General features: G+C 43.6%; 1 protein-coding gene across 7 annotated transcripts in view; it reads right to left on the bottom strand.

The window, feature by feature from the left end:
• The window catches only part of mpp7a (MAGUK p55 scaffold protein 7a), a 138,038-nt gene that overhangs the window by 22,116 nt on the left and 90,035 nt on the right, over positions 1-25,887 (bottom strand). Inside the window, exons 7-16 of one of the 7 annotated variants that reach the window (XM_035143119.2) lie at positions 22,573-22,654; positions 21,990-22,075; positions 21,272-21,346; positions 19,025-19,221; positions 18,333-18,397; positions 11,421-11,468; positions 10,993-11,013; positions 10,860-10,874; positions 10,030-10,062; positions 2,311-2,484 (exon numbers count right to left, since the gene is read on the bottom strand). In XM_035143119.2, coding sequence (XP_034999010.1) covers positions 2,311-2,484; positions 10,030-10,062; positions 10,860-10,874; positions 10,993-11,013; positions 11,421-11,468; positions 18,333-18,397; positions 19,025-19,221; positions 21,272-21,346; positions 21,990-22,075; positions 22,573-22,654 — 796 coding nt within the window. The remainder of the gene's footprint in view (positions 1-2,310; positions 2,485-10,029; positions 10,063-10,859; positions 10,875-10,992; positions 11,014-11,420; positions 11,469-18,332; positions 18,398-19,024; positions 19,222-21,271; positions 21,347-21,989; positions 22,076-22,572; positions 22,655-25,887) is intronic. The other 6 variants (XM_035143120.2, XM_035143121.2, XM_035143122.2 and 3 more) reach the window with 6 other exon arrangements.

The raw sequence follows: 25,887 nt of genomic DNA, 5'->3' as shown, positions 1-25,887 counted from the left end.
TTTAAACAGATCTCAAACTCTGTGCTCCATTCATGCAGGAGGTGGGCAGTGGGTCATTCATTAGCTGGTACTGTGGACCTGTGCGTCCACATTAATGAAAAACACCTTTAGGGTAGAAGTGAAAAGTTCCAGGAGAGAAGGGGGGGGCGGGTGTTTGATATAAAAATAATGTCAGGGGTAGAAGGCTGGAGCAGAGCGGAAAAAGTACAAGACTGAGGCCAAGTCAGGCACGGAGGGGTTGTGTCCCGTCTGCAAGTCCTACAATAATACAGACTTAACTTCAACTCCTCTGGAGGAAAGCGTGAAGCCAGTACGGCTGGTAGAATCTGCCAGCGACACGAGTCAATTGATTCAACAAAGTCACCGGTCGCCTGATACAAATGAAACGCCTACACCTTATTATCACTGTGTGGATTAAGGATCCACTGTTACAAATATATTAAGACTTTCAATAGTATATTATATACAAAAGCTGCCTTCACTGAACTGCTGGTAATCTCCTGGCTGTATGTGAGAACACAAATGACTGAATGAGCGGCTCCGGACTTTCTCCAGAGTTGCCGCTTGTAAAAACTCAGGATAATCAGCCCATGTGAGAACACAGAAGGAGATTATCCAGAGGATTCGCCGCAAGCAAGTGGGGGTGTTGATGACATTTCTAACACGCGAATGACACAAAACTAATAAAAAGAAAGAGAAGACTAATACCTCAAGATGAAAAGAGGAGTCATACACTTAGAAGACACGGACAAAGATGTCAAGCAGCTTTTGGTGATAAGAGTCGACACCGTTATGTTGATGTGCTGTAAACAAAATCACGTGATGTCTGCAGCTGAATTCATACGTTACGTCCTGCCTCTGCCTGCTGCACCACCTCTCACCTGAATGCTACGGAGATTTCTGTGTTGTTTAAAATGATCAGAGTACAGGTCTGAAGTTGGGAGGCTGGGTTGTGTGTGTTTGTGTGTTGAAATATCTGGACAATAAAACTTGCTTTAATAGCTTAAACGAACAGCAGATCCTCCTGGTGGACGGTGATTTGAAAATACTTAAACCGAGGAAAGAAATGTCCCTGAGTAACAGGAAAAAGGCAAAAAATGCAGCTAGAGAGAAAAAGAGTTGGAAAGCAAAGAATTGTAATAAGAAAAATCAAGAGACTCTGGGGAGAGGAAGAAGGAGAGGGGGAGGCAGAAAAACATAAAGCAGATCCTTCCTTGGCCCTCCGCTTCGTTACGTGTGAAATTGTCCATGGGTTGTCCTCCAAATTATGGAAGTTAATTGAAAAATATTTACATTCGGATGACAGGTGGGAGAGGTTCAGAATCCTCTGTGTGAGGCAGTGACACACTGGCAAGGAAGTAGGCTCGCTAATTAGCAACTTTCCTGATGAAGTCCATGCTCCGTGTGCCGCATTTAAGCGAACCAAGTTAAATCAGGCTTTAAAACACCACTCTGCAGAGAGCATGGGACCCTGTTGCCAGTGGTATTCATTTCTAGATTCAACTCTGCAGACAGACAGACTTCTGAGTTCTCGTTCCTTGAGCGCATCTCTTTTTTTCTTTGATGAATGGAAACAGATTGGAAGGAATCGCCCTCAAGATTTGGGGAATGTTTTGTTCCATCCGTGTCCGGGACATTCTTGTCATTTTTTGTTCCACGTAACAAACCTAGAGAGGAAAAGTGCAGAAAATCCTGAAACTCACTGATGGTACAGTTAGAAATATTCAAGACTTTACTGTTGCACCTGGCCGAGCATATTGTTCCGCCGCTCTCTGGCAATGCTCGTCTTCCAGCCGAAAAATACAGAACGAGAAACTGCTAACTTCATTTCAAGACCTTGGCACGTTATAAAGCTCTTTGGAGGGCTCTGTAACACCCGCTCCCTCCAGGCAAGTGTTAACAATTCCATCAGTTCGAACAATTGAAAGGACGTTGAGAGTGAGGTGCCGTAAATGAAAGTATTAAATGTGACTGATTAATATCAGGCCTGCTCTGTCGATTCCACCGAGTGCTAAAAAGTCTAGAAACTCAGGAGGCCCAGGATGACTGAGCGAGTCGCTGCGTTGGGAAGCTTGTTTCTGTTTCGGGGGGTCATGGGAGGGCAAGGCCAGGCCACCTGGGGCTCCTGGAGCTGCGAAACTCTGAGTCACACAGTCGATTCTGTGATCTGTATCTGTCACCATGCTGGGAGGTGAGAGTTATTATGAAAATTTATGGCCTCTCCAGCGCCAGGTTTCACAGAAAGAGAGCCGCCCTAGAGTCAAAAACAAAGTGTGAGGTAAGCTGTTAAGAGTCCCGCTCTCTACTCACCAACTAGGACAACCAGCCTGTGTTTTGCTCCACTCTGCCTGCTGTACGGCGTGACCTCCTCGTACGTGGGCACGTCGGCTGTGTCATATATCTCGCTCTTCTTGCACTCGTACATGGACTTGTTGGTCTTCTTCTTGTCTCTCCTGCTGAGGCGAAAACTTCTCCTGAACCCAGCTGGAGGTCGGGATGAAACGACAGAGGAGACGGGAAGAAACACATTAATCTACAATGTACAGGGGGAAAAAAGAGAAGTGTGTGTGTCGGTATGTGTGTCAATGAGGGTGTGTGTACGCTCCAATGTTACTGTATGTGCACATAAGCCCGCAGCTGTGCAGTTCGATTTATGGTCGTTTCAGCGTCTTGGCAAACACCTCCACTCAGCCCGATGTCCAATACCTCATATTGCATTGTGCAGCTCAGTTTTATGACAGCTATCTTTTCTTTAGGTGAAAGAAGTACCGCGCAACATTCTGCCAAACAGTTTCCCTGGAAATCACACTCAAACACTTAATTCACATTTTCCCTGGTTACATGTAATGGAGGTTTTCTTATTTTGTGCAGACACATATCTCTTGGAGACTGGTGGGGGTTTAAGGGCTTTAAATGTTTGTGAAAAGCGATTTTTAAAAAAACATTGCTGAATGCTTCCTCGTCAACTGCAGTACATTGCTGTTTTAATCATGGTAAGAATGACTCATCTTTGTTCTTGTAGATTGCTCTTGAAAGTCGTGTCTCCACAGACAGATTTTTGCTCGAGTCATTGTGTAAATCAGTAAAAACTATATGTTCTTATCACGTAAACGACAGCTACAGAATTTGAAATTACTGCTAGTTGGTTGTCAAAATGTCCCGCTATGATTTACAATCCATTCACATTAGAGTTTTAAATAGTGAGGTATGTATTAGTGTGTCATTTAGCGGTGTTTGGCACGCTTTTCCTCATGTTCCTCGTGTGTTTGGGTCGGAATACTTTACAACAGTTGTCGTCTTCAATTGGTTTATGGCGTGTCCTCGGACTGGCCTCGCAAAGGTTTCTTAAAATACAGATCCGCCAGCACGCACGCCTAAATCTGATGATCTACGACAGTATCAAAAGGAGGAATTTACCCCTAATTTGAGGACTAAGGTTTTATATTTATGACAGATGTTGGTTGAAACTAAACGGAGGTAAATCTCCAGAACCCGGGATGTCTATAATATCCTATTTCTGCATATGCTCATGTTTTTTTTTTCAGCTTCTCCTTTCATTATTTCACTTAATCAGTAATTAATGAACTCAAAAGTATGATATAAGATGCCCGAGTAAGATTTAGACAGCATGAAAATTATGGACTGAGAGGAGAGTCAGACTCCTGATACCCACCCCTTAATACTTTCCACAACATTTTCAAACCGCTGTGGAGCTGAGCAGACACGCAGCGAAGAGAGACAGAGAGAGAGTCTGCATTCTTCTTCGCTTGTTCTTTCCCAAACAGACCCTTAATAAGGGACGGAGCTACCGACTTACAAATGAAACACACTGTAAGTCATTGGAGCAGAAATAATAATGTTTTTGCATGAACTCGTGTATACACATATGAGTGTATACACATGCCCGGGCACTGACTATAGTGTTACGTTGAACATTTGAGGCAGACTTTGTTCCACTGTGAGCGAGTCCTGGCTCACATTGTCTGTGCCATTTTTCTCCTGTGGTTTATCAACTCATTCAACACCCGCACCCCAGCTCCCCCCCCCCAACCGGGGAGCATTACCCTCTGCGGCACAGTGGAAAGCACACGCCGCTGATTTGCATGTCTCCTGCAAAGACATCAAACAGAAACCAATATCCACAAGGTCTGACATCATTACAATAAACATGTGGATGAGATCCCATTGAAAGCGACCTGTCAATTTTCAAAAGTGATGAGTTATTTATTGCAATATAAACTCACTGCTGGTGACTTTAAATAATATTATAAAAATCATTAGTTCTTTCCGTCTTGGAGTCTGACAAGCTGCCACCTCATTGGCTCAGGCTAAGGACGTGATCTACTACTTTCCACAGGGTAGGAATGTGTCTTTCAACAATCAATATAAATGCCTTAATAATCCATCCACCCATCCATCCATCCATCAATTATCTCTACCGCTTATCCTTTGAGGGTCAAAGGGTGAACTGGATGGCTGACATTGGGCAAGAGGCAAGGTACACCCTGGACATGTTGCCAAAGTATCACAGAGACAAACCAATCACCAACCCCATACAGCCAATTTAGAGTTTCCAATTAACCTAACCCCAATCTGCATGTCCTTGGACTGTGGGAGAAAGCTCCACCTTGCCGCCTGTCTCAGTAATCTAGTGTTCCTCAAATGTACCTAAACCCTCCATGACAGCTGCGTCCAAACAACGGGGAGAGAATTCTCCTGCCTCCGTCATAGTCCTGCCTAACGGTAAACAAATAAAAGCCTTGTGCATCAGCGAGCAGCAATGCTCCCCTCACCAAACGTCTCCCCCTAACAACCAATCTCTTTGTCAGTACCGATGGAGACTGAATTTGACAGAGGGGATGGAAATTAATTTGATCCAGAATTAAGGGATGATTCATGTCTTGTTCAAATGAAGAAAGTCTGCCTGTTTGTCATGAAAAGCCTTGGAACACCCTCATGTTTGTCACAAGACGATCCAAGCGTAAGGGTTACGAAGAGAAAAGGAACATATTATATGTGTGGCACTGAGATCCAATACCTCATTTAATGGCTTGACAGGTCAAATCAAATTTGTTGACAATTGTTCTGTTTCGAATTTCCCTGAAACGAGATCCGAGTAGTGGCGAAGGAGCCTTGTGTATCGAGGGATATGGAGTTAAAGTCTCATACACACACGCACCTCATAATGGTGTGCACCAGGCCGTGACTGGGTAATTGCCAGGAAGGCAACTGAAAACTGGCATGAACACACACACACACACACACACACACACACACACACACACACACACACACACACACACACACACACACACACTTTGTCTCAGTCCTAGTCTCTTGTGCACATTCTCTCTCGCTCGCTCGCTCTCTCACATGCACACACACATGCTTTCACTCTCTCTCATGCACTCTCTCTATCTCACTTACACACGCACACACACACACACTCCAGCAAAACAGAAACAAGAATAAAGTGCAGGAAAAAAAGATGAGCATATTCAACACAGTGTAAACACAAGCTGTGACTATGCACACATGCAGACGCAGACACACACACACACACACACACACACACACACACACACACACACACACACACACACACACACACACACACACACACACACACACACACACACACACACACACACACACAATTGCTTGGAAGTCGGCAGCGGTCCTGCGAGCCCATTTTCCAGTGTGATAATATCTTACAGCCACGTAGGAAATTCAGCATGTGCGTAAAGAAAGCACCCTGAGGCCTTTGCAAACTGTGAATGCAAACTGCCCACTCGGACACTAATATCCTGTGAATTTCTATAATCCCGCATCTGTAAAAGAAATGGCTACAACTGTAGCACAGTGCAGTAAGACAAATGTTCATAAAAAAACAAAAACATACGAGAAGAAGACTCAGGTCCTGCATTTGCCAGTGGATGTCTGAAAGAGAAGAAGCCTGAGAACTGTACAAGCATCAGGTCTTCCAGATGTCACGTGTAGGCGATCAGCGAGATGACAACACAGAGAAGGATAAAAAACGAGCGCTGTTTCACCTCCAATCAATCTTCATTTTGATCTCAGAGAGAGAACAAGTGTGATGGAGCAGTAGTAGGTGAAATCACCTGTTGCAAGGCCCCGCTGAAGTGAGGGCCCCTGCCTACAGGGGACCATCTGCAGGGCCCTCCCGACTCTCCCAGCGGGGGACCCTTCTCCTTGGGACTAATGGAGATGACATCTATGGAATTAACCAGACATGGCAGCTGGGGATCAGGCAGGCATTACACCCTCGGCTCGATGCCACACGCTGCGGTTTAACGCTGTAACACTAAGTCCTGTTCGTGGGTACCAAATGTGGGAAGCATTACTGGCTCCCTCAGCCTGATTATATGTGCCCATTACCAGCTTGGTTGGAAGGGATGAGGAAGGCTCATGATCGGGAGTTAGAAAACGCTTTCCACACTGTCAGCTATTATTACCCCAACAATGAATAAAAGGAAGACATGTGTTGCTGTTCATAACAACAAAAATACAAAAGCCTTGGGTAGACAGGACTGCTTGACTTGATTTATTACTAATTTGATGTTCTCGCATAATACAAGGAAGCATGCTAAACTCTCAAGGCCAAATATGCCTGGATTTCTGGAGGTTTGAGATCATTGTGAAGAAAGAAGTTGAACATAATGCCAATGTGGTTCAGAGAAATGTTCTGTAAAATGCCTTCACGAAGAGTCAAGAAGTTCTTGAGAAGTGGAGAGGAGAGTAGGAGTAGATGAGTAGGAGAAGACTAGGGAGAGGAATCAAGGAGGAGGTGAACTGGGAAAGGGGAGGAATCAGAAAGGGAATCAGGAGAGGCGAAGAAACAGGAGCAAAGAGCAGAGCAAGTGGGAGAGGAATCTGGAGAAGATGGGAGGACAGCAAGTGAAAAGAAGGAAGTGGCCATATCCAGACAGACATGCGTGTGTCCTTCAAATGCTCCCTCCACACAGCTGCTTTAGGGCATCTGTGGAAAGGATTATGCTACAGTAGTAAAGTGGACTCCATTGCTGATCTGGGGATATTTGTTTGTATAAAGTGTCTTAATGTTTCCGGCAGCGGCGTACATACAGAATACCTATTCCAGCTGGGTTCTGGCCAGCTGATGTACTTCACTTCTCTGGTTGGAAATGCAATCAAAGCTAAAGGTGAGGTTCGCGGGTGTGACATTTGAAATATGTACATGTAGGAGTCCACTGTGGAGAAGTCATTACAGTGTTATCTGGGGAGAACACATTCAGGGAGTAGTTTCCATCGCCATTGCACTGAGCAGTTGGAAAGTGGCACCTAACCCAAGTGTTACAGGCTTATACGGTGAAATAACACTCCAGACCTTTGGCTGCAAGAAGTCCATTTGTGTCAAGTGCTATTTGTTTTTCCCCTGTGTCTTATCCCACAGCTCTTTGGGCTCAGGAATGTCTCTTCTTAAAACGATGCCTGATGCCTTATGTGTTGGCAACAAAAAAAAAAAAAAAACACTTGCACGCACACACATGTACCTCTCCTTCTTCTGGAGTCCTTGAAGCCACTAACAACCTACCAAATGGGGCCATTGGGTGCCAAAAGTAATTAGGCCTAATGCCTGCTTTCCTGTTTGTCTCATCAGCCTGATGTTCAGACAGAGACGATGCTCTACAACCAAGCCACAGTCAATTCCACATCACTTTTCTGACTCTTTAAACAACTGGAATGGTTGGTTTCTAAAACCAATAAAAAACACACCTGTCAAGCCAGTGCATGAACCTGCTTTGATAAACGTTGGATGTCAATTCAAATGCATATAATTTTAATCTTATAATCCCCCTGCACTGGGGGGAAAAAACTCACCAAACCTAATGTATTGGCCCCTGCAAAGCCACAACTATTGAACTTGGAGCCTGATGAACTCATCTCATATTTGAAATGGAGCGTTCTTTATTTCCGTTTATAACACTTTTTCATTTTTTCCACAACTTGGACATAATTGGATTGTGAGAGGCTGATGGATATCCCAGCTCCTCTTGGTTCAGCTTTAACTGATTTGGAGTTTCTTGCTTGCCCTGCATCCATCCATCCACCCATCCACCGTCTTTCTCTCTGGATGTTCAGAGTTTGACTTTTGGAAATATAAAGTGAAATGTCACTAAACGCATCCATATCTCATTGCAGATGTATGGATCTTCTGGTTATGTTTTAAACCGAGTACACTGAAGGATCATTGGAAAAAAGATCTCTTAGTGGATTTTCCGAACACAAAAATTCACTCTGGGTGTCAAAACTACTCTTTAATGCCTTGGATGGAAATAAAAATCTTAAGCACTGCTTTCTAGAAAGAATTGATAAAAAGGCATCATGGGACATAGGTTCCCTCCTCCTCAGTTTGGCTTCATTCTCTAGTCTGCTGGCTCTAAAATCAAGCAACATCTGAGCACAGGAATCTGCTCGCCCCCGAGTAGTGCTCGAGGATCGCTTTTGGCAAAGGACCTTACAGACGTTGCATCACTGAGAGAGGCATGAAGGGAAAACAAACCCAAAACTAAGGACAACAACTGTGTACCCCCTCCCACCGCCTCCTTTATTTCCCCATGCAACCTCCGTAGCATTGCAAAAGCATCTGTAAGTTCTAGGATTTCAAACTTTCAGGGACGGGCCAACATTAAATCACACAACCACATCCAACAGGCAGAAAAGCCATGCAGCAAGTACTCTCATAGACAAGATGTTATTATAACTCACAATTTTTTCTCCTCCTCCTCCTGAGGTTCTCCCATTTCAGTTAAACCTCGTTCTGGGCTGCTGGAGTCCAAAAATGCTGCTTACCCACTAGAGTTCTGGATGTTGTTGGGTACAGAGGTGGAAGAATAGAGACTGAGGTCATTGACCTAACAGAGGAGGCAGGGTGACAGTAAGGGCAAGCTTGAAGGGGACAGAAAGGAGTGGAAAAAGACTGAGTGGCGTTTGGCATAGTTCAGCCTTGGGAAGTGACCCTGACTGAGCCTGGGAGACATGGCTCAAACTATATATTTATAAACTCATGTGTGCACTGGATATCCTGTGAAATCTGTGAGTCTAAATGGTGTAGAGTGCAAGGACAAGTTCACCTCCTGACCTCAAATTCTGAATATAGACTGAATGGGAGAGGGGGGGACTGAGAGAATGAGAGAGAGAAAGAAAGAAAGAGAAACAGACAGAGAGAGACATAAAGAAAGAAAGAAAGAGGGAGAGAGAGAGAAAGAAAGAGAGAGAGAAAGAGAGAAGGATACACTACAGAGAGATGAACGCACAGGATTTGTGTATGAGCCAGTTAAGATGGCCTGTGGTCCTCCAGAGGGACGATACCTTATGATTTGTCGGGAAAATGACAGTGGTAATAAAAACACGATGGGGAAGATTTTCTGTACAAGACAGAGAATTGGAAGCAGCTCTCTGGGAAGGGCTGTCAAACCAAAGCAGGCCATGGTAATTGTCATTAAGTCTGACTGGGACCACATCAACAAGGCCGGCCCTCGGCCGGAGCTCCAGAACAAAGCGTGGAAAACAAGCCGTCCCTCTAACCCAAATGCATCCAGAACCCTTCTCAAAGATGTCTTCAGACCCACAGCAGAGGCAGAACAGGATAACTACTACATTCTGCAAATCTGTGACCGGATCTGCCAGTGCACTCATGTTGTCAGTAAAGGGGCAGAAATAGCACCCTGTCGGCTAGTGTTCCATGACCAAATTATGCTGTGTTTTCACATGGGAGTCCAAGATGAATCCGTTCTACCAAAAGACACTGTGGGATTTAGAACAGCATGTCAAGTACATCACGAAAATAACAATTTCTTTGTGTAAAATGGCACAGAAAATAAAGACTAGTCTATGAAAAAAAGGGCTGAACAGTCAGGGAAGTGTTAAAGGAGAGGACACATGGAAATCTAGCAAAATCACGGACACTGTCTTTGACTGTGTATGTGTTGATTAAACTGCAACATCAGAAGGGCAGAGGACAAAAGGGAAGAAGATAACATCTCTCACCTAGGTGAAATCCGCTACTATTTTCATCGTCCTCTGATGAGAAGAGAAAGAAGGGAGAAGCCAGAAGAGAGGCACAAAATAATGTTAAAGAGAAAGTGACAGGTACCTACCCCTTTAACCGCACAATGTCCACAGTCCACAGAAGTACACAAAGTACACACAGGTAGAGTTAATAAGACATAGGTCCTTTAGAATTTCTGGTGATTATGTCCAGCTTGTCCAGAGTGATAGCCATTGATGTAGTGGTAAAAAAGAAGAGGGGCTAAATATTAACCCTTTAGGTAATGATCATCATGACAAATGACTATGATGAAGAAGAAATATTTGTTTCCTCCTCAAAATAGAACAATCAGAAGATCTAGGGTACCCAAAAATGGAAAAAACCCTATTCTTCAAATCAAAATCTGCAAGTGAATTTGGGATTACACTTCACTACATCGCTGGCCATTGCTTTGGATGTTATTTTGGAAGTCCATGAATATTATGAGTGAGTTGATGAGTCTCCAAATCGATGTCCACTTTAATGAAAATGACAAGTAAGCAGGTGAAAGATGAAGCTTTGCACAATACAAGAGCCAATGACCTGCAAACTCTTAACAGTTTTCAGAGGAGAAATTGGAAGTGACATATAATGTTTCCCTTTAAGAGCGATTCATTTTGACATGAGTAGACAGGCCAAATGAAAACAGGAAGGATAGGGAGCAGAGGTGAGCGGTACATCTTTCATTACATACAAAAATTATGGAGGGATACCAGTCTCTGCAAATGGTTTTACCGTTTGTGTATTGTAAAACTATAAAGCCCTATCCAATAGGAGATGTAAGCAGTACCTTCGATCTCCTCGGCTGTGAGTGCAGTAGAAGCAGGGGATGGAAATGAGTCACAGTTAGAGAAAATACTGTAGTAAGTAAAGGTGGGTTGAGGGAAGAGATGAGATAATAAGAAGAAGAAGAAGGAACCTACCAAACTCTACCGCCACATCATCTTAGAAAAGCAAAACAAAAGACAAGAAGAGATAAGAGTAATTTTTTACTCTAAAGTTGTGATGTGTCTGTGTTTGATGAGGTAGGTTCACAGGTTCGTACAAAATCACAACGACTCCAAATAAAATAACTATACATTATATATAAAGGAATGGAAAATAAACTCTAGGGTTGATTACTAGTTTCTAGTACTACTACTACTATTATTATTTTAGCCACATCTCACAGTATTTACCACAGATTGGAGAGTTTGAACCAAACTCATGTCCATGTGATAACAACTAAGACTAAGAGCTTTGGAAAAAGCTCGTAAGAGGACATGAGTTAGTTTCTTTGCTTCAACTTTGACAATCACTTTTCAAGCTAAATTAATATTTCTACTGTTTCTGTTTTTATATCCATCGTTACCTAGTGAGACATAGTCGGTGACACATGTCTGTGTTGCATCCAGTGAAACTTCACAAAGAGAAAAAACATTTTGAGTCAAAAGCTCCAACAGACAACCACAAATATTCATACACTTCTCTCCAATTCAGACCCAAACCCTGAAGTGGACATTTTGACCCTACCATTTTGAAAGGGGAATGCATTTTACAGAGATGCAGTCCATTAAAATTCAAGCAAGCTTTTGAAATGACTCCAGATGTTTAAGAACACCATCCAAACAGCTATAAGATGATTCAAAATGGGAGCCAAGGTATGAACTGCGTGTATGTGTGTGTTTGGTACAAGATGCCTTTAACATTTGGAGGCACTTATAGATGCTTCCTCTGCGTCACATGTTCCCTTTTCGGCCAAACAGGGTTAAATCAAAACATACATAACACCATCTTACACAGTTTGGTGCTCGCCTTCTACAGCGCTGTGTTCATTTCCCAGAGCGCACTGCAGCTCAAGGAGATGTTGCGTCACAGTTGGAGTTAATGGCTAGCCAAAACAGCAGTCAGGACCAATCACTGCAAAGGTTGTTTCATGCTTGAAACTTCCAGCCTGAGAGCGGTGATTGTTTTGATGTGTGGAGACAAACGTGTCCGCCTTTATCTGACATCTTGTTTCACATGTTAGCGTTCACGGCAGTGTTCCTACTGATGTTGCCCTCCTCCTGTTGTAATGTGACATTTTAAGTTGAACCAGCACCTAAACCACAATTTGAGTCAGACGTGAAGTAACCGGAGGGGTGGGGGGCAGACAGAGGGAAACTTGAAAGAGGAAACAACAAGGACAATATGACAATGATAAAGCTATCTAAAATCCTTCCAAGTGCTGCCCTTATTTCAATCGGGAAGGCTTTCATCTGGTGCCTATCTTCCACAGGAATGATCCACATTTCCCAATGGCCTTGTAACCTTGTACACCAACATTCCTGTTCTAATGAAACACCCTGCGATAACACTGCAGAATGTAAATGGGCAGGGCACTGTCACTCTCTGAATTCTTAAATGGTGGAAGTGAAACCTTGTCTTTTGCCCTTCTGAGAGTAGAGTTCACCCGCCTGCCCAGAGAAACAGTTTGAGAGCACTGAGAATAAGCAGCAGTCATGATGTGAAGTGAGTATATGAGGATGGCCAGGCCTGCAGTGATGGTGGCAGCCAAGCCTGTCATTTACTGAGCGCAGGGAGCCACGGCCTCCCGGATTGTGGCAGCCAACTTTCGCAGACACAGTGCAGTCGACCAGTCTACCACCAGTCAGCAAACCAGCCTTACTGGATGCTTCATGGCAGACCATCCCCCTGGAAACGGACGCATGCTTAGGGGTATATCACGTGTCACCCACATACCAAAGATTCACCGCAGAGGATGACAGAGGGGGTGAGAGTAGGGTAGCTCTGGAAAAAAAAGAGGAAAGGATCGATGGCAGAGAAAGATGACTGGATGCACTGTTTGTTTAAGGATAATTCTAGGTCTGATTTTTATAGTTTTGGATGTTGTTTTGATGAATTATAATAATTTGGTACACATCACAGTATTATTTGAGACCTAGAAACATGATAATATTGCCACTAAGTCTCAAGGGGAAAGAAGTATGAGTGGTCAAACGATCTAAAAGGTGGCCCTAATTTGATTTATTTGAAAGTAAAACCAAAAGAGACGGGATACAAATTGTTGGCAGCAATCCCTTATAGCACAACAAACAGTGTATGCACAACGACAGCAAATATGCTGGATTCAACTGTGATGGATGTTCGGGTAACAACTGCACTCTTCATCTTCAATTTCTCTCCCAAATAAATTTAGCAATTAGTTAGATTTAGCAGTTTGGGACTAGAGTGACCTTGGGTAAATAATGAAAGGTATTGGATGGTCTATTGTATACTATTGGATAATAGTTGGCTTTGGAGGTCTATGGATTATACCTGGCACAGTCGACCATCCAGCATGTCAGTGGCGCACGGCTGCTCGAAAATCTCTAAGCTATCTCCTTACACGGGAGGAAGAGACAAAGGAATGACTCAGAGTCAGCAGTCTGTAAATGGCCCTGAGTTATGAGCTGATGTCACCCTTCACAACCAACCAGCCTTCTTCATGAACAAAGTGGACACTGTCACTTTCTTTCTCTTCTGCTCTCTACATCTTACTCCATTTATTTTAAACAACAGAGACATGAGAGCTGTGGATTTTTCCAGATGACGCAGAATGAGATCTTCATCGTCAAACTTTTGGCCTTTAAATGCTCAGCTGATTATTGAAAGTCAGGATAAGGAACAGAATGAATGACAGAAGGGAGCTGGTCTGCATTATAAGGCTGACTGTATATAGCACAAAATGTTACAAGCATCTTTGCTTCGGGAAAGTGATAGTGAACCTAGATGCAAGGAGCTTTAATGTAGTTACAGCTTTAATGTAGTAATAACTTGATCTATAAATCTTTAAGGGTGGTCTCTGTGGGGTTATCTGGCCCTAACCTTTGAGAATAAAATGGAAATTTTCTCCTGCAGCCATTATGCTTTGTAATCCACTCCTGTGTCTGTAAGTGTTTAAGTCGAAAAAATTAAATGGACGTCTAAATTGAACACAGGGCCAGGTTCAGGGCCACTTAAGACCAATCTTGGGTGCCATTTCGCAATGGTTCAGGCGCTCGCTGTAGAGAGAGGCAGCAAACGTAAGAGGGATAGCCCTATAATGCAAGGAGAGAGCGACGCAGAAAGACCCCAAGGTGAGCGATAAGTGTGTCCACGTGTTTGGCAGACCGCGAACCAAACCAAACAATCAGACAGTGGAGGGTTTTGCATGTCAGACAGAGGAACAGACATGCTGTAAGAAAGCCCAGAGAGCCGTCAGTATGTTCAGAAGGAGCAGATGGGGAGGCTGGAGAAGAGCCAGGTATCAATGGTAGGGAACTGTGTGGTGAAGAGGGGCGAGGCGGGTACACCAGATTGACCTGTGCAGAGGTAAAATGGTTTATCTAGCCTGCAGCCAATTAATAATTGGCTTTAACAGTGAAACTAATTGCACTTTAAACATCAGTTTCATAACTGAGGAATGCATCCATTAAAGCGGCAAGAGCAACAGTCAGGAAAGGGATTATTTATATCTTGCAAATGTTAGGCGTAAATGGACACGGTTAGGCAATGCTTGCCGTAGCCCCTCGCCAAGACCAATATTGTTCCAGCCGACGGAGCTCCCGGGCTGGAAAGAGAGAGAGAAAGAGCAGGCGAAAGGGACCCCCTCCTCAATCACCACCTCTTTTCTCCACTTGGTAACAGTGGGGTCTCCACGGTATCCTTCAATTAGGTTGTAGTTTATGGCCCCGGGGCCCAGCTGGGCCAGCGTGCATGGGGCCAGGATCCAAACTTTGTCCCCCTCTATCTTTACTCAGCCACTACCTCTGCACGGGCTCACATCTGCTACCGAATGTGACCCCTCGACTCCTTCTCTCTCCATCTATTACTCCCTCAGGCCATCAAAAATCCCCTTTTCACGTTTCTGCATCCTCTCTTTTCACATTCAAGTTCACTTTTGTCCACTCAGCTCTTTACTTACACTCCAACTGGATCCAACATTGTTCTCTTAGCTACTTTTTTATTTTATTTTGGACACTGGGAAATGAATGTGTGTTTGTCTCTGCAAGAACACAGAGTGAACCGTTATCATTCCCCCAGTTAATCCTTCAGTCCTGAGAGGGCCTTGTCAAGGGACTTCCTACTACTCTTGCATACACAACTAATCCTTACAGTGTGCATGACATTAGCAGTTAAGTATTGCTGTAGCTCAAAAGGAGACTTATATTCCTTTGGTAGGGGCTGCTGCGGACTCTGCTACACTTTACACCTGCCCACTGTGCATTAGGGAGGTGGAGGGGGTTTTCAAGGGGTGGGCTTTACAAATCCCATTACTCATAAGAGGAACTGTGCCATTAAAATGAAATAGTACGGCAACCTTACAGCACTGTCTGTTTAAAACTATTTAGCAGGCTATTTTTGGCCATCCTGCACCATGTATGCCAGTGTGCGGTTGAACATGACCAGGAAATGACAACATCCATAACTCAACCGAGGGTTTGAATGTGAGGTAAAAGAGACTAATGCTAAGTTTAGACGTGGTCAGTGTAGCTCTGTCGGTTATTTCAGAGCTACACATTGAAAGAGTCACGTTACATTAAGGGCTCACCGCCATGTTGAGGGGAAGCGAGCAGTCAAATGGACATGTCTGCCTCAAAGTGGTAATCTACAGTGAAAAATATGGCCAATAAGAACTAGGCTTTGGTTCAATGGGGTCATTGTGAGACCAGAACAGGCCTATAAAGCCAAGTACAAGTGTTATGTATTTTTCTGAGCGTTCATATGTTTGGGAAATTCCAAATGAAAGGAGGGACACAAACTGTGCACTGCAGGGGACGGCCTGTGCGCTATTTAGGATGATTATATGACATGATATGATTATTTGTGATTGACAGTAGGCAGAGGGATGGGTGCAAAGGACAAAATAAGGCCAAGATGAAAGGAGGGAGTAAGAGGAGAGGTGGCTGCAAATAGGCTTGCAGATGAGACATTTAAATGAGGAGCATATATGTAACCCTGGAGAAATGGTGTACGTGGGATAACTGTCTGTTATTCCTCAGATATTGAAGCTGCAATAGACAAGCTCACATCATGAGTTTAAGCTGCAGGAGGAGAAGTTTTTTTTGTGTCTTTTTTTGGTTCTTTTAGTAAAGTGTGCAAGACACAGCAGATACTGGCAGCATGGCCTCCTCCTCCAGGCAGGCACAAGAAGTCATGCAGTAATGCAAGGCCACAATGCCAGCTGTATGGCCCACGCTGATGTCTTCATGCACTGTAGCTCACCATATACAGACCAAATTGTTATTTGGCAGCTGTTTGTAAATAACAACGAACGTCTTTGTCATTACGAAAGTGCATTTCAGGGAATCGCTTACAGAGATTTTCAGTCAGGTGCAACGGAAAGTATTGCATGTGTGGCATAAACACCAGCCGCAACAGGTGGGTGCAGTCTTAAAAAACTTGACAATGTTGCCAACTTGGGTCAGAATTTTTTTTTTCTGGCTTAAGAAAATCTGAATTTTGAAGGAAACACAGGGTTGTGAGTCATTGGGAAGAAGAAATGTGACTGTTCTGGAGTCAGCAGCTGGACAAGAGAGATTGAGAGTGTATTTCACACTGATTACAGTCTTTAAAAAACAAGGGCTGCACAGTATTTAGACCTGCAACACATTTGTTGTTGGTGACTAATGAGAGTGAGGAGTTGTTGGCTTCTCTTTTAGAGAGAGTTGTGTGAAGAGGACAAGCTGTGTGATATTCCAGTTGGCACGTATAATGCTTTAAAATGTAATCTATTACTATTAGCACTATAAATCGAAAACGGTGGCCTTGGTCTTTTTTAACTTGTTCACTCACACCTTCCATAAAGCCCCCTACCCATTTGGTGTTGCCCTCTATTAGAAATCAGGCGACCTGATTCAAAGCAGTTTTTATACGAGACGTCTCACGCCAGCCCATTAACTGAAAAAAAAAGAATGCAAAAGCCACACAACAGAAACAAAATCACAACACAAGTGAGTGACAACGAATGCAGGCTAAAACCTGTGCCACAACCCTCAGATAAACAAGCATCATAATTTCACTTGACTGCAGTAAGAAACTAATTTCACTGTCAACACCCGTTGAATGCTATTGTTGTTATGTAACCGCTTTTCTAGTTGAGTTGTGGCTTTTGCATTCGTGTGTGTGAGACAGCTAAGCCACCATGCTTTTTCTGTCATTTTACTGTGGTGATATTCAGTGTAGTGGTGTGAGAGCTATTCTCACACCACTACAATGAACCTCTTTACTATACTTAAACCTAAAGCCAGGATCTGTAGGCCATAACTAATCGTTTCTGCTGCTGCCCCTTTCTTGTGTGACATGGTTTATGTCTCCTGTCTTCATTATGAGGCAATCAACCATCTTTGATTTATAAGGGTAATTTAGCTATAATCCCTCCATTTCCTGATCTCCTACATCCAGGCTTGTTATAACACATTTCTGCTAAGTACTCCAGCTGATGCGTTCTCCCTAACTTTGCTCTAGTGAAGAGCAAAGGTAAGAGTTAGGGTTACTATACAGGCCCCCATGGTAAGGTACATTAATGTGCTCCACAGTAAAGTGTAGCACCTCCATCACATCTGTAAGTCTATTATCAGATCATTAAGCTGTCATTAGGCTAGCTGAGATGTGAGGAGGTGAGCTGGATAGGTAGGGTGCCTGGTGTTTTGGCTGGAAGGTGTTAAGGGTTCGAAAGGTTTTCCAGTGTGCAAACCTCTTCCTTGTTTGCATTAAACCTCCTGCATGACTTAAATCACATCAAGAAATGGCAGGTCAGAGACAGACAGAGGAAGGAAAGTCTGGAGAGAGACTGCAAGAGAGACAAGAGAGTGAAACACGGAGCAGACGGGAAAATAAGAAGGAAGGTAAATCCAGACACAGCACTTCCTCTGATGACAGGCGTGAAGCGCTGGAACTGCACAGTGGGCTGCAGCAGTGGCTGCAGAGAGCAGGGATGAGTTCTGACTAACAAGCTTGATGTATACACTGTGTTAAAATGCTTTCAGACATGCACTGAACTCGAATAATCTCCTGAAATTATCCTGGGGCTGCATGTGGGAACGTTAGAGTCAGTTGCTGCGGACATTCTTCATGTGTGAAAGGAAAACTCTGGAGAAAGTTCGGACCCCATTGTGTGGACATTTTCGGGAGTTCATGTCTGAAAACAGCTTGAGTCACTCCCTTGCATTATCTTCCCTGAGCCCCCACCAGCAGTGCACTGGTGTTTAAGTGTGTTGTGTTCTGGTTAGCTGGGGCCTTACAGCAGACAATATATGCTTACATGATCGTCTGCTCGAGGTCCTCTGGAATGGGAGAGTCGCAACAGGTCGTCGCATTGCAAATCTCCTGGAAGAAGAGAGAGGAGGATTAAGAAAAAGAGGAAAAAAATAAAATAAAACCATCGGTTTTCATGACTGCGTTGGGAATAATAAACACTACAGAGAGTCCACTCGTCTGTATCCACCAGGTTCATTCTGTCAGGTGAAACGAGTGAAAGCAAAGATGTGAGATGGCAAGTTGAAATAAAAACACACTTGCTGTTGACTAAAGATAAATCTCAATGTTTGTGAAATTCTCTCTTTCTCTTCTTTTTCCTCCCTTCATCTTTACATGTGTGCATTTCTTTTTTTTCCACCTCGGGTGCTTTTGGACGATGCCAAGAAACTGCCCCAGCCTCCTCAGCTCTGTGTTGCACATCAAGTGCGACCGTCCGAGCACACACTGATGTGCGATTTTCCATCCACTTGCTGTCCAAAGTGGATCAGTACCAGCACTATCATTTTCTGTCATTACTCATTTCGGGCCAGACTTTGTGCGGAAATCCAGACTATTTTGGCAGTGTGAAGAAAGAAAAAAAAAAGAGAGTAAAAGAGGGATAAAAACTTATGAGTGTGACAGGAGTAGAGACAGTTGAGCCAGCCTTGTTAAGCAACAGCAGACAGAAGAGGTTGGTCTAGTAGGGTTGTTTCTTACCTCTCCTGGAACTGTTTGGACGGTATTAAGCCAGCACGGGGGTTAGCGTCACCCTCAAATTTCGCCTGCCACCACGTTGCATCATCTTGGCTCATGATCTGAAGGATGGTGCCCTTCTTGAAGGCGAGTCCAGCCTCTTTACATGGGATGGCGTTGTCATTCTTAGGGTCGTAGTCAAAGAGTGCCTTCACAAACACCTGGACATGCAGCAGGGGAGGGGGACAGAGGAAAACAAAGAGCGGGATTGAGGGCACAACAGGAAAAAGCAACGTTTCGCCGTAAATTACTTTTCCCTCCATTTCATGGACTGTGAACTCCAAGTCAACACTGCAAACACAGAAGGTGCTTCACCAACGCTCAGGTTGATTTGTCTAGAAAGGTCACAGCAATCAGAGCTTGTAACCAACTTCTGGCCAAGTTAGTTTCTCCATATTGTTCCATCAACACTTATAATGGACTGATCCCTGCCACTGTTTTCCAAGTGTGGTGAGACTTAACATATCCTGAGTCAGAGCCTCCAGCTGGATGTGCTCTCGTTCACCCTCTGACTTTCTCTATTTCTAAACACAAGCTAATATCAGTAATCTTTCCACACCAATGACCAAACCAACACAGAAAAACTGGTTGTTTTCTTTCTTTAAGGATTATGTCTCATTTGCTTTGGCAGTGCGGGTGGGGCACACTGCATCAACACAAAGAAAGCTGGATCTAAAAGTGGAAAATCTGCACCATCTTTTCCTGTTGTGGGTGCTGAGAGACAACCTGGGGCATCTTGTTTCATCTTCAGTCCATATTGAGTCCTGACATAATGAGTTATCACAACTAAGATAACCTCAGTACATGTGGAAAGAAAAAAAAAACGAGAGGGAAGGAAAGTGTGAGAGAAAGAAAAATGCTGTAGAATGAGAGTTAGATTAAACTTTTTCCAAGTCCTCTTGATTTAAAGGGTGCTTTGTGCCATGTAGTGAAAATATGTTTTAGACAGAGATGTTTTGTTTGGGCCACAAAAGCTGCTTTGGCCACTAAACAGCAGAATACATACATCTACTTAGATCTGCTACTTCTCTTCTCTTGGCTCAGCATTTTGGGCCTGTACGAATTCAGCCAATTATCTGCCCTTTGATGCCTCCACACTACCTGACGTTAAGTGCACTAGCTATTCTCAGTGTTTGGCACTGGCAGACTATTTTTCAGATGGGTTCCTTAAGGAGCCAGACAGTTTCAACCATTACATGATGACAAAGGATGTAAGTGGCGTACCCTCCTCAGAGCCTTTGTTACACATGCAGGGTGGGCTGACCTGTGAACAATGATAAACTGCCTTTGACTTCGAAAGATACAACCGGGGGAGAGGATCCAGCTTCTGTCCGATCCTGATAGATGAGCATGTGAGAAATGGTGTATCAACACCTCAGTGGGTGAGAATGATGGTACGCTGGTTAAAGTGGCAGTTAAACTACCTCTTAGGATGGATAGCTACAAAGTACTGTCTACTGGTGAAAGGAAATTACTAACTTTGCCAAGGAGGTTATGTTGTCAGCGTTTTTTTGTTTCTCAATGGATTGACACAAAACTTGGTGGAAGGATGGGTCAGGGAAGAACCCAGAGCAGATCCACATTTAAAAGTGGTTACACTAGGGTACTGTTGGGCCTTGGCGGAGATAGGCACTCTACTGTATGCACTTGCATCCCAGAAAAAAAAGCCACTCCGCTAATGTCCACGGTTATTTCACATTCAGTTTAGCAGTATAGTTCATTGTGCTGATCACTGTTTAGGGCTGTTTGGTGTTTAATGTTCATTCACATCCCCAATCCTATCCCTGTCGAATGCCTTTGCTGCATCTGTTACAGTCTTGCTGAGCTAAACTAAGCTAGTGTTTCAAATAAGTCTGGGAAAATCACAAGTTGTATTCTTCAATGTAAGGTATTGCCAAGTGTATTATTCTCTTAATGGTCCTAAAACTCAGGTAGTGTTTCCTCACTGGTGTCAACACATTTTAATAATGTACACAACTCATAAAAGGGCTTGGTTACTTTATTTTTCTTTCTCCTTTTACTTCTCACCACTGTAGAGCACAGCTCCCTTCTTTCCTTGTACATAAATCATATCCTCTCTGTGGCTCAAAAACAATGCTCTGCATCCAAAAAGGTATCACACTGGATCTGAGAAGTTCACTTAGTTTTTTTTTTTGTGTGTCAATAAGTGAAACCAAAGCAACTTAACGATTAATCCAGGACAGAACCTACCTTTGGCTCCTTGGTTGGCGCCTCCTCCTTCACAGCGGGAACGACTTTAAAGGTAATGGCTCCTTGGGACTGGGCCTGAATGTTTAGAACGACAAGACAGATACAGTAAGTTTGGTCAGGATGGAGGAGGTGGAAACATCAGCCATCTGCCCTTGCAAATATTTTACACCTAATCCAGTAAAAGTCACACAATGGAAAGCACAGTTTGATTCATCAGCAATGGAAGGTTTATTAGGATTAGATGACTCTGTCTAACAGGGTAGAGTGTGGGGGGAGTGGGGATAAAACAGGAGTGTTGAGAGCGATCATCTGCCTTTGAGGCCTTTATGTCCGAGACTTAAAGAGACTCTCTCGTTCCTCTCCAGTTGTCCCTCCTGGCCGTGACCGAGCTCATTTTGAGGCCCGCGGCAGAGCCCGCTTGGAGGAACTACTGAGCATCAGTCTCATCCAGGGGACTGTGCGGCTCAATGCATGTGGTCTAGAGGCCAGGAAAGACTTGTAGCGAAAGGACAGTGTTTGGTTTTCAGCACAGTGACGGGAGGCACAGGGTCCTAGATAAGTTAGGGGAGGGTTTTGCCATCACAAATAGGGAATGTTAATTTCACCAGGAAACCTTTGGACAGCGCACACGCACGCACGCACGCATGCACGCACACACACACACACGCACACGCACACACACACAGGGCCTGAATGCAGTCAAGGAAATGAGGCTTACCAGAATACGAATGATTTCCTCTGGTTTCTTGTCCTCTACAGGGATTCCATTGACCTCCTTCAGTTCATCTCCAACATGAATCAGTCCTATACCACACAAAAAACACAAAGTCTGCATATCTTCAATCGCTCTGATAATCCAGTACTTTCATGTCCTAATATAAGTGAGCTACTGTGTAAAAGTCCAGTGGTTACAAAGCCTGCGGATGTGTACACTACAGCAGATTAATGTTTATCGTCATGGTGGCATTTGAGATTGGAGACGAATCAAAACATTATTGTCGACACATGTGGAAATTTGCCTTTGGCTTCATTGTGGCAGCGCTGGACACAATGAATACAAAGTCAAACAAAAAACATGTGGACAACATAACAGAGCTTCTCTCTATCATTTGTTCATATTACAAAGTGAAAAGCTATAATCTATGGACAGACGTGGAAAAATCAGGTGCATAGATGATTCCTGAATACTTTCCTGTACTGCACACTGGATTTGACTTAGTTGTACTGTAAATCACTTTCACAATTGATTCCAGACTCACATGACTGAACCCACATCAGAGATAAAAAGTGTTGGAACTGACCGCTTCTGTCGGCTGCCCCTCCTCTCATGATCCGGGCCACGAGGATTGCTCCTGTGTGATCGTCACGCATTATTGTTGCTCCCTACAAAGGAATAAAAGATGGCAATTCATATTTTGTCTTTCAATGATGACAGTCAGAGATATCTGGTCGAAATTCAAGGATTTGAACTTGCATGCTCATTTGTACCAAAATGGCTGATTTAAACTCATAACATTTTGTTTTTAGATCTCAAACAGATCAAATCTTTTGTTTTATAAAAGTAATTTTGGAAAAAAAACAGTCAGGCAACTTGACTCATCACCAAAGCAAAGACCAAATACTTGACAAGTAAAGTAACTACTTTAAACCATAGACTGTATATAAAGATGGACGACCACTTCCTACCAATATCCTGAAATTAAGCCAAAATAACGACCTAACGTTGTCATCCTGTGCATTTGGAGTCTGTGCAGTAGCGATTGTTGGATGGAGACCCTAATACACAAGCTCGACCAATCGTGACTCAGTCTCAGCTGTCAATCATGCCATTTCATTCCGTTTTTATAGCTTCAAATAACTAATTGAAACCAAACTTCCCGGAAAAATTATGACTTGTACATATCAGTGTGATAAGAATAACCTAAGATTACAGAAGCCATCTTTAACTTATTTGATGTTTACTTTGACTTTTTACTTTGGTCCGTGTCCCATTCACTAACATGGAGGAGACGAGGTTTATATACAGTTAATGCTCTAAACTTTCAAAGTTTCATAAGTGATATATAATTTAAATTGTAAACCAAAGCATCAGGAAAAAGAAACTTAAAAAATGTTGACACCTTTCAAACTAAATTTAGCAACAACATGAGCATGCAAGTGAAATTATCCAAAATTTTAAACCGAGTGATTCACACTACCAATCCTTTAATATCATTCAGTCCCTGCTGTAGTAGCGGGAGAAGGTATCAATCTTTACAAAGAGAGCTGGACCAGACGGAAAGGGGAAGGGTCAAACAGGTACGAGGTATTACACCTAAAACACACACATATAAACACACGGTTGTTAAAGCCTTGTAGCTCAGCCAAAAAGACACATGGAGAAGAGGATAGTGTTTCAACTTCCTTATGTGAAATGACAGTATTCATCGGTAATGCATTTACCAGAAAACCCAAAATAGCTTTTGCGGTTTAAAATAAAAGAATAGACTTAATGGGTGCCAACCTGTCACAGCCGTCCCACAAATACCAGTAGGGCACCAGCCTGGCTGGGATCCGGGATGTAATACGAGAGCAAACTGAAACTTAAGGTGAGTGTCATCCTCGCTTGGGCCTGACGACTCGAACCAGACGGTTGCGTTGTCTAGTCGACACATAGTTAGTCGCGGCTGAAACTCATCCTTCCACCCTTACCTGGCTGCTATTCCCATCATCCCTGAAGATTGTTTTTATTACTGTTGCAGAAAAAAAGGGTATAGGAGCCTCCCCTCACCCCGGTCACCAGCCGTGGTTTATTTCAGCTGTCTGAACCGATTGCTGCCTGGGTCGACCAATGAGTGCAACAACATGGCCCTCTGGTTCGTGAGATTTTCCTGTTTGCCTTCCACTGACAGGCCTGAAGTACTTCTGGCTACTACCATGGATGGGAAGCACAGCAGGAGATATCAAAAGAACCTCCTCAAAGACCAAAGAGGCCTCTGGTTTGTGCCACTTCACCAATCTATTAACATGTCATCTTGGTTATTTTCATGACCTTTTCACACCTAATGGTTTTCCTCCTAGATAATGGTTTTCTCAAGGCCTTTTGGGGTGGAGGTAGAGATGGAAAATGGGGAAAGACATCAGGATAAGACAGTAGTAGTGTCTGTAGAGAGTCTAATATAATAATAGGGGTAATTAAAGCGATGGGAGAGGTTGCAGTAGGAGAGAAGACAGTGGAGCAGGTCAGCAAGGGGGGAAGGCACTTTCGGACCCCTGTGTCAGGGTCACATAAAACCCCAGCAGTGTGACTTAAAGCAGCTGTCTGTGATGCAAGGGCCCCCAGACAGACAGAGAGACCTTTTTGTGTATGTGTGTCTGAAAGAGAAGATTGCTGCAGGGAAAGAGACAGAATGTGACAGACAACAGGGTGAGGTGGGGAGTTCGTAGGAAATCTCACAGGAGTATTCAGACATGTGGTCATTACCTTCTTCTCTCTACTTTTTCTTTCTGCTTCTCCAGAGTTGGCTGATGACCAAGGGTATGATGGATTTTTATTAACTGTCATCTGGGGTACCTGGTGGATGCTGGCAGTCTAAAGGCTAACCAAACATTAGAGAGGGAGCCTTGGACTCAAAGTCTGTGAGGACAATAGGCTGCAAAAACTCTGCTGCACCACATGCCCATGGCTATCTATGGAATCTGCTCACATATGGTGTGTAGATATAAATTGTGTTTTGACACATATGGCTTAAATCACATGTTGAAACCCTGATGCCATTTAGAAACACCACTTTTATGACTTTTACTGCAAGTGGCAATGGTGATTACAGGGCAGCACATCTAGAGCCAAACACAAAAAGATGGGATCGTGAACCTGAATCTTTGGGAAGCGAGTAGACCATTTTATTCCCATTCAAACCACCACGCTTTATATGTTTTATCACCAGTAGAGAAACAAACATAAGCGACAATGGATGCATTTACCATATTTGGTTTCCTCTATAAACCTCTCTGACGTCTTACGGTTTATTTTAAACCGTAATAATTTTAAACTTTATACTTTGCAATTCTCATCTGACCCACTGCCCTCCAAAGTGAAGGGTCCACATAGTTCAGCCAAGCCAGCAGCAAGCGAGCAGGGGATTTGTGGAGGGAGGGGGAACCCCCCGTCATAATCTGGCCAGCCCCGGCCTGAACTCAGCACTGGTACGGTAGCCAAATGAGCGCTGTCTGATAAGAATAGCTGAAGGAGGCCAAAACGCTCCAGTGGCAACACCAGAGAGCCAAAAAGGAGGGTAAGTGGAAGACCAGAGGAGAGTCGGGACAGGACAGCCAAGTAGACTCAGAGAGAGGGAGAGACAGCGGGGATTGCTGAGTTGGGGTTTGGATAGAAAGGCGGTGTGGGTGTATGTGAGATTAGGGGGCAAATACAGTATAGACTCAAAGGATATGATGAGAGATGGTGACAGAATGTAAGAAAACAAGATCATCACCTAGTACATAGCTGGACCACGTAGTGTTGTGAAAACAACTACTTACAATAGAAAGAAGCTAAACTCTGTTCAAGAACTTGCTAAATGTAACTAGATATACAGTAATATGATAATATTCATTATGCAATAGCATCAAAGTTGCAT

Source organism: Hippoglossus stenolepis, chromosome 19 (assembly GCF_022539355.2).
Source record: "Hippoglossus stenolepis isolate QCI-W04-F060 chromosome 19, HSTE1.2, whole genome shotgun sequence".
Classification (NCBI taxonomy): Eukaryota; Metazoa; Chordata; class Actinopteri; order Pleuronectiformes; family Pleuronectidae; genus Hippoglossus; species Hippoglossus stenolepis.
The sequence above is the reverse complement of the archived record's forward strand: the minus strand, read 5'-3'. Positions and strand labels throughout refer to the sequence as shown.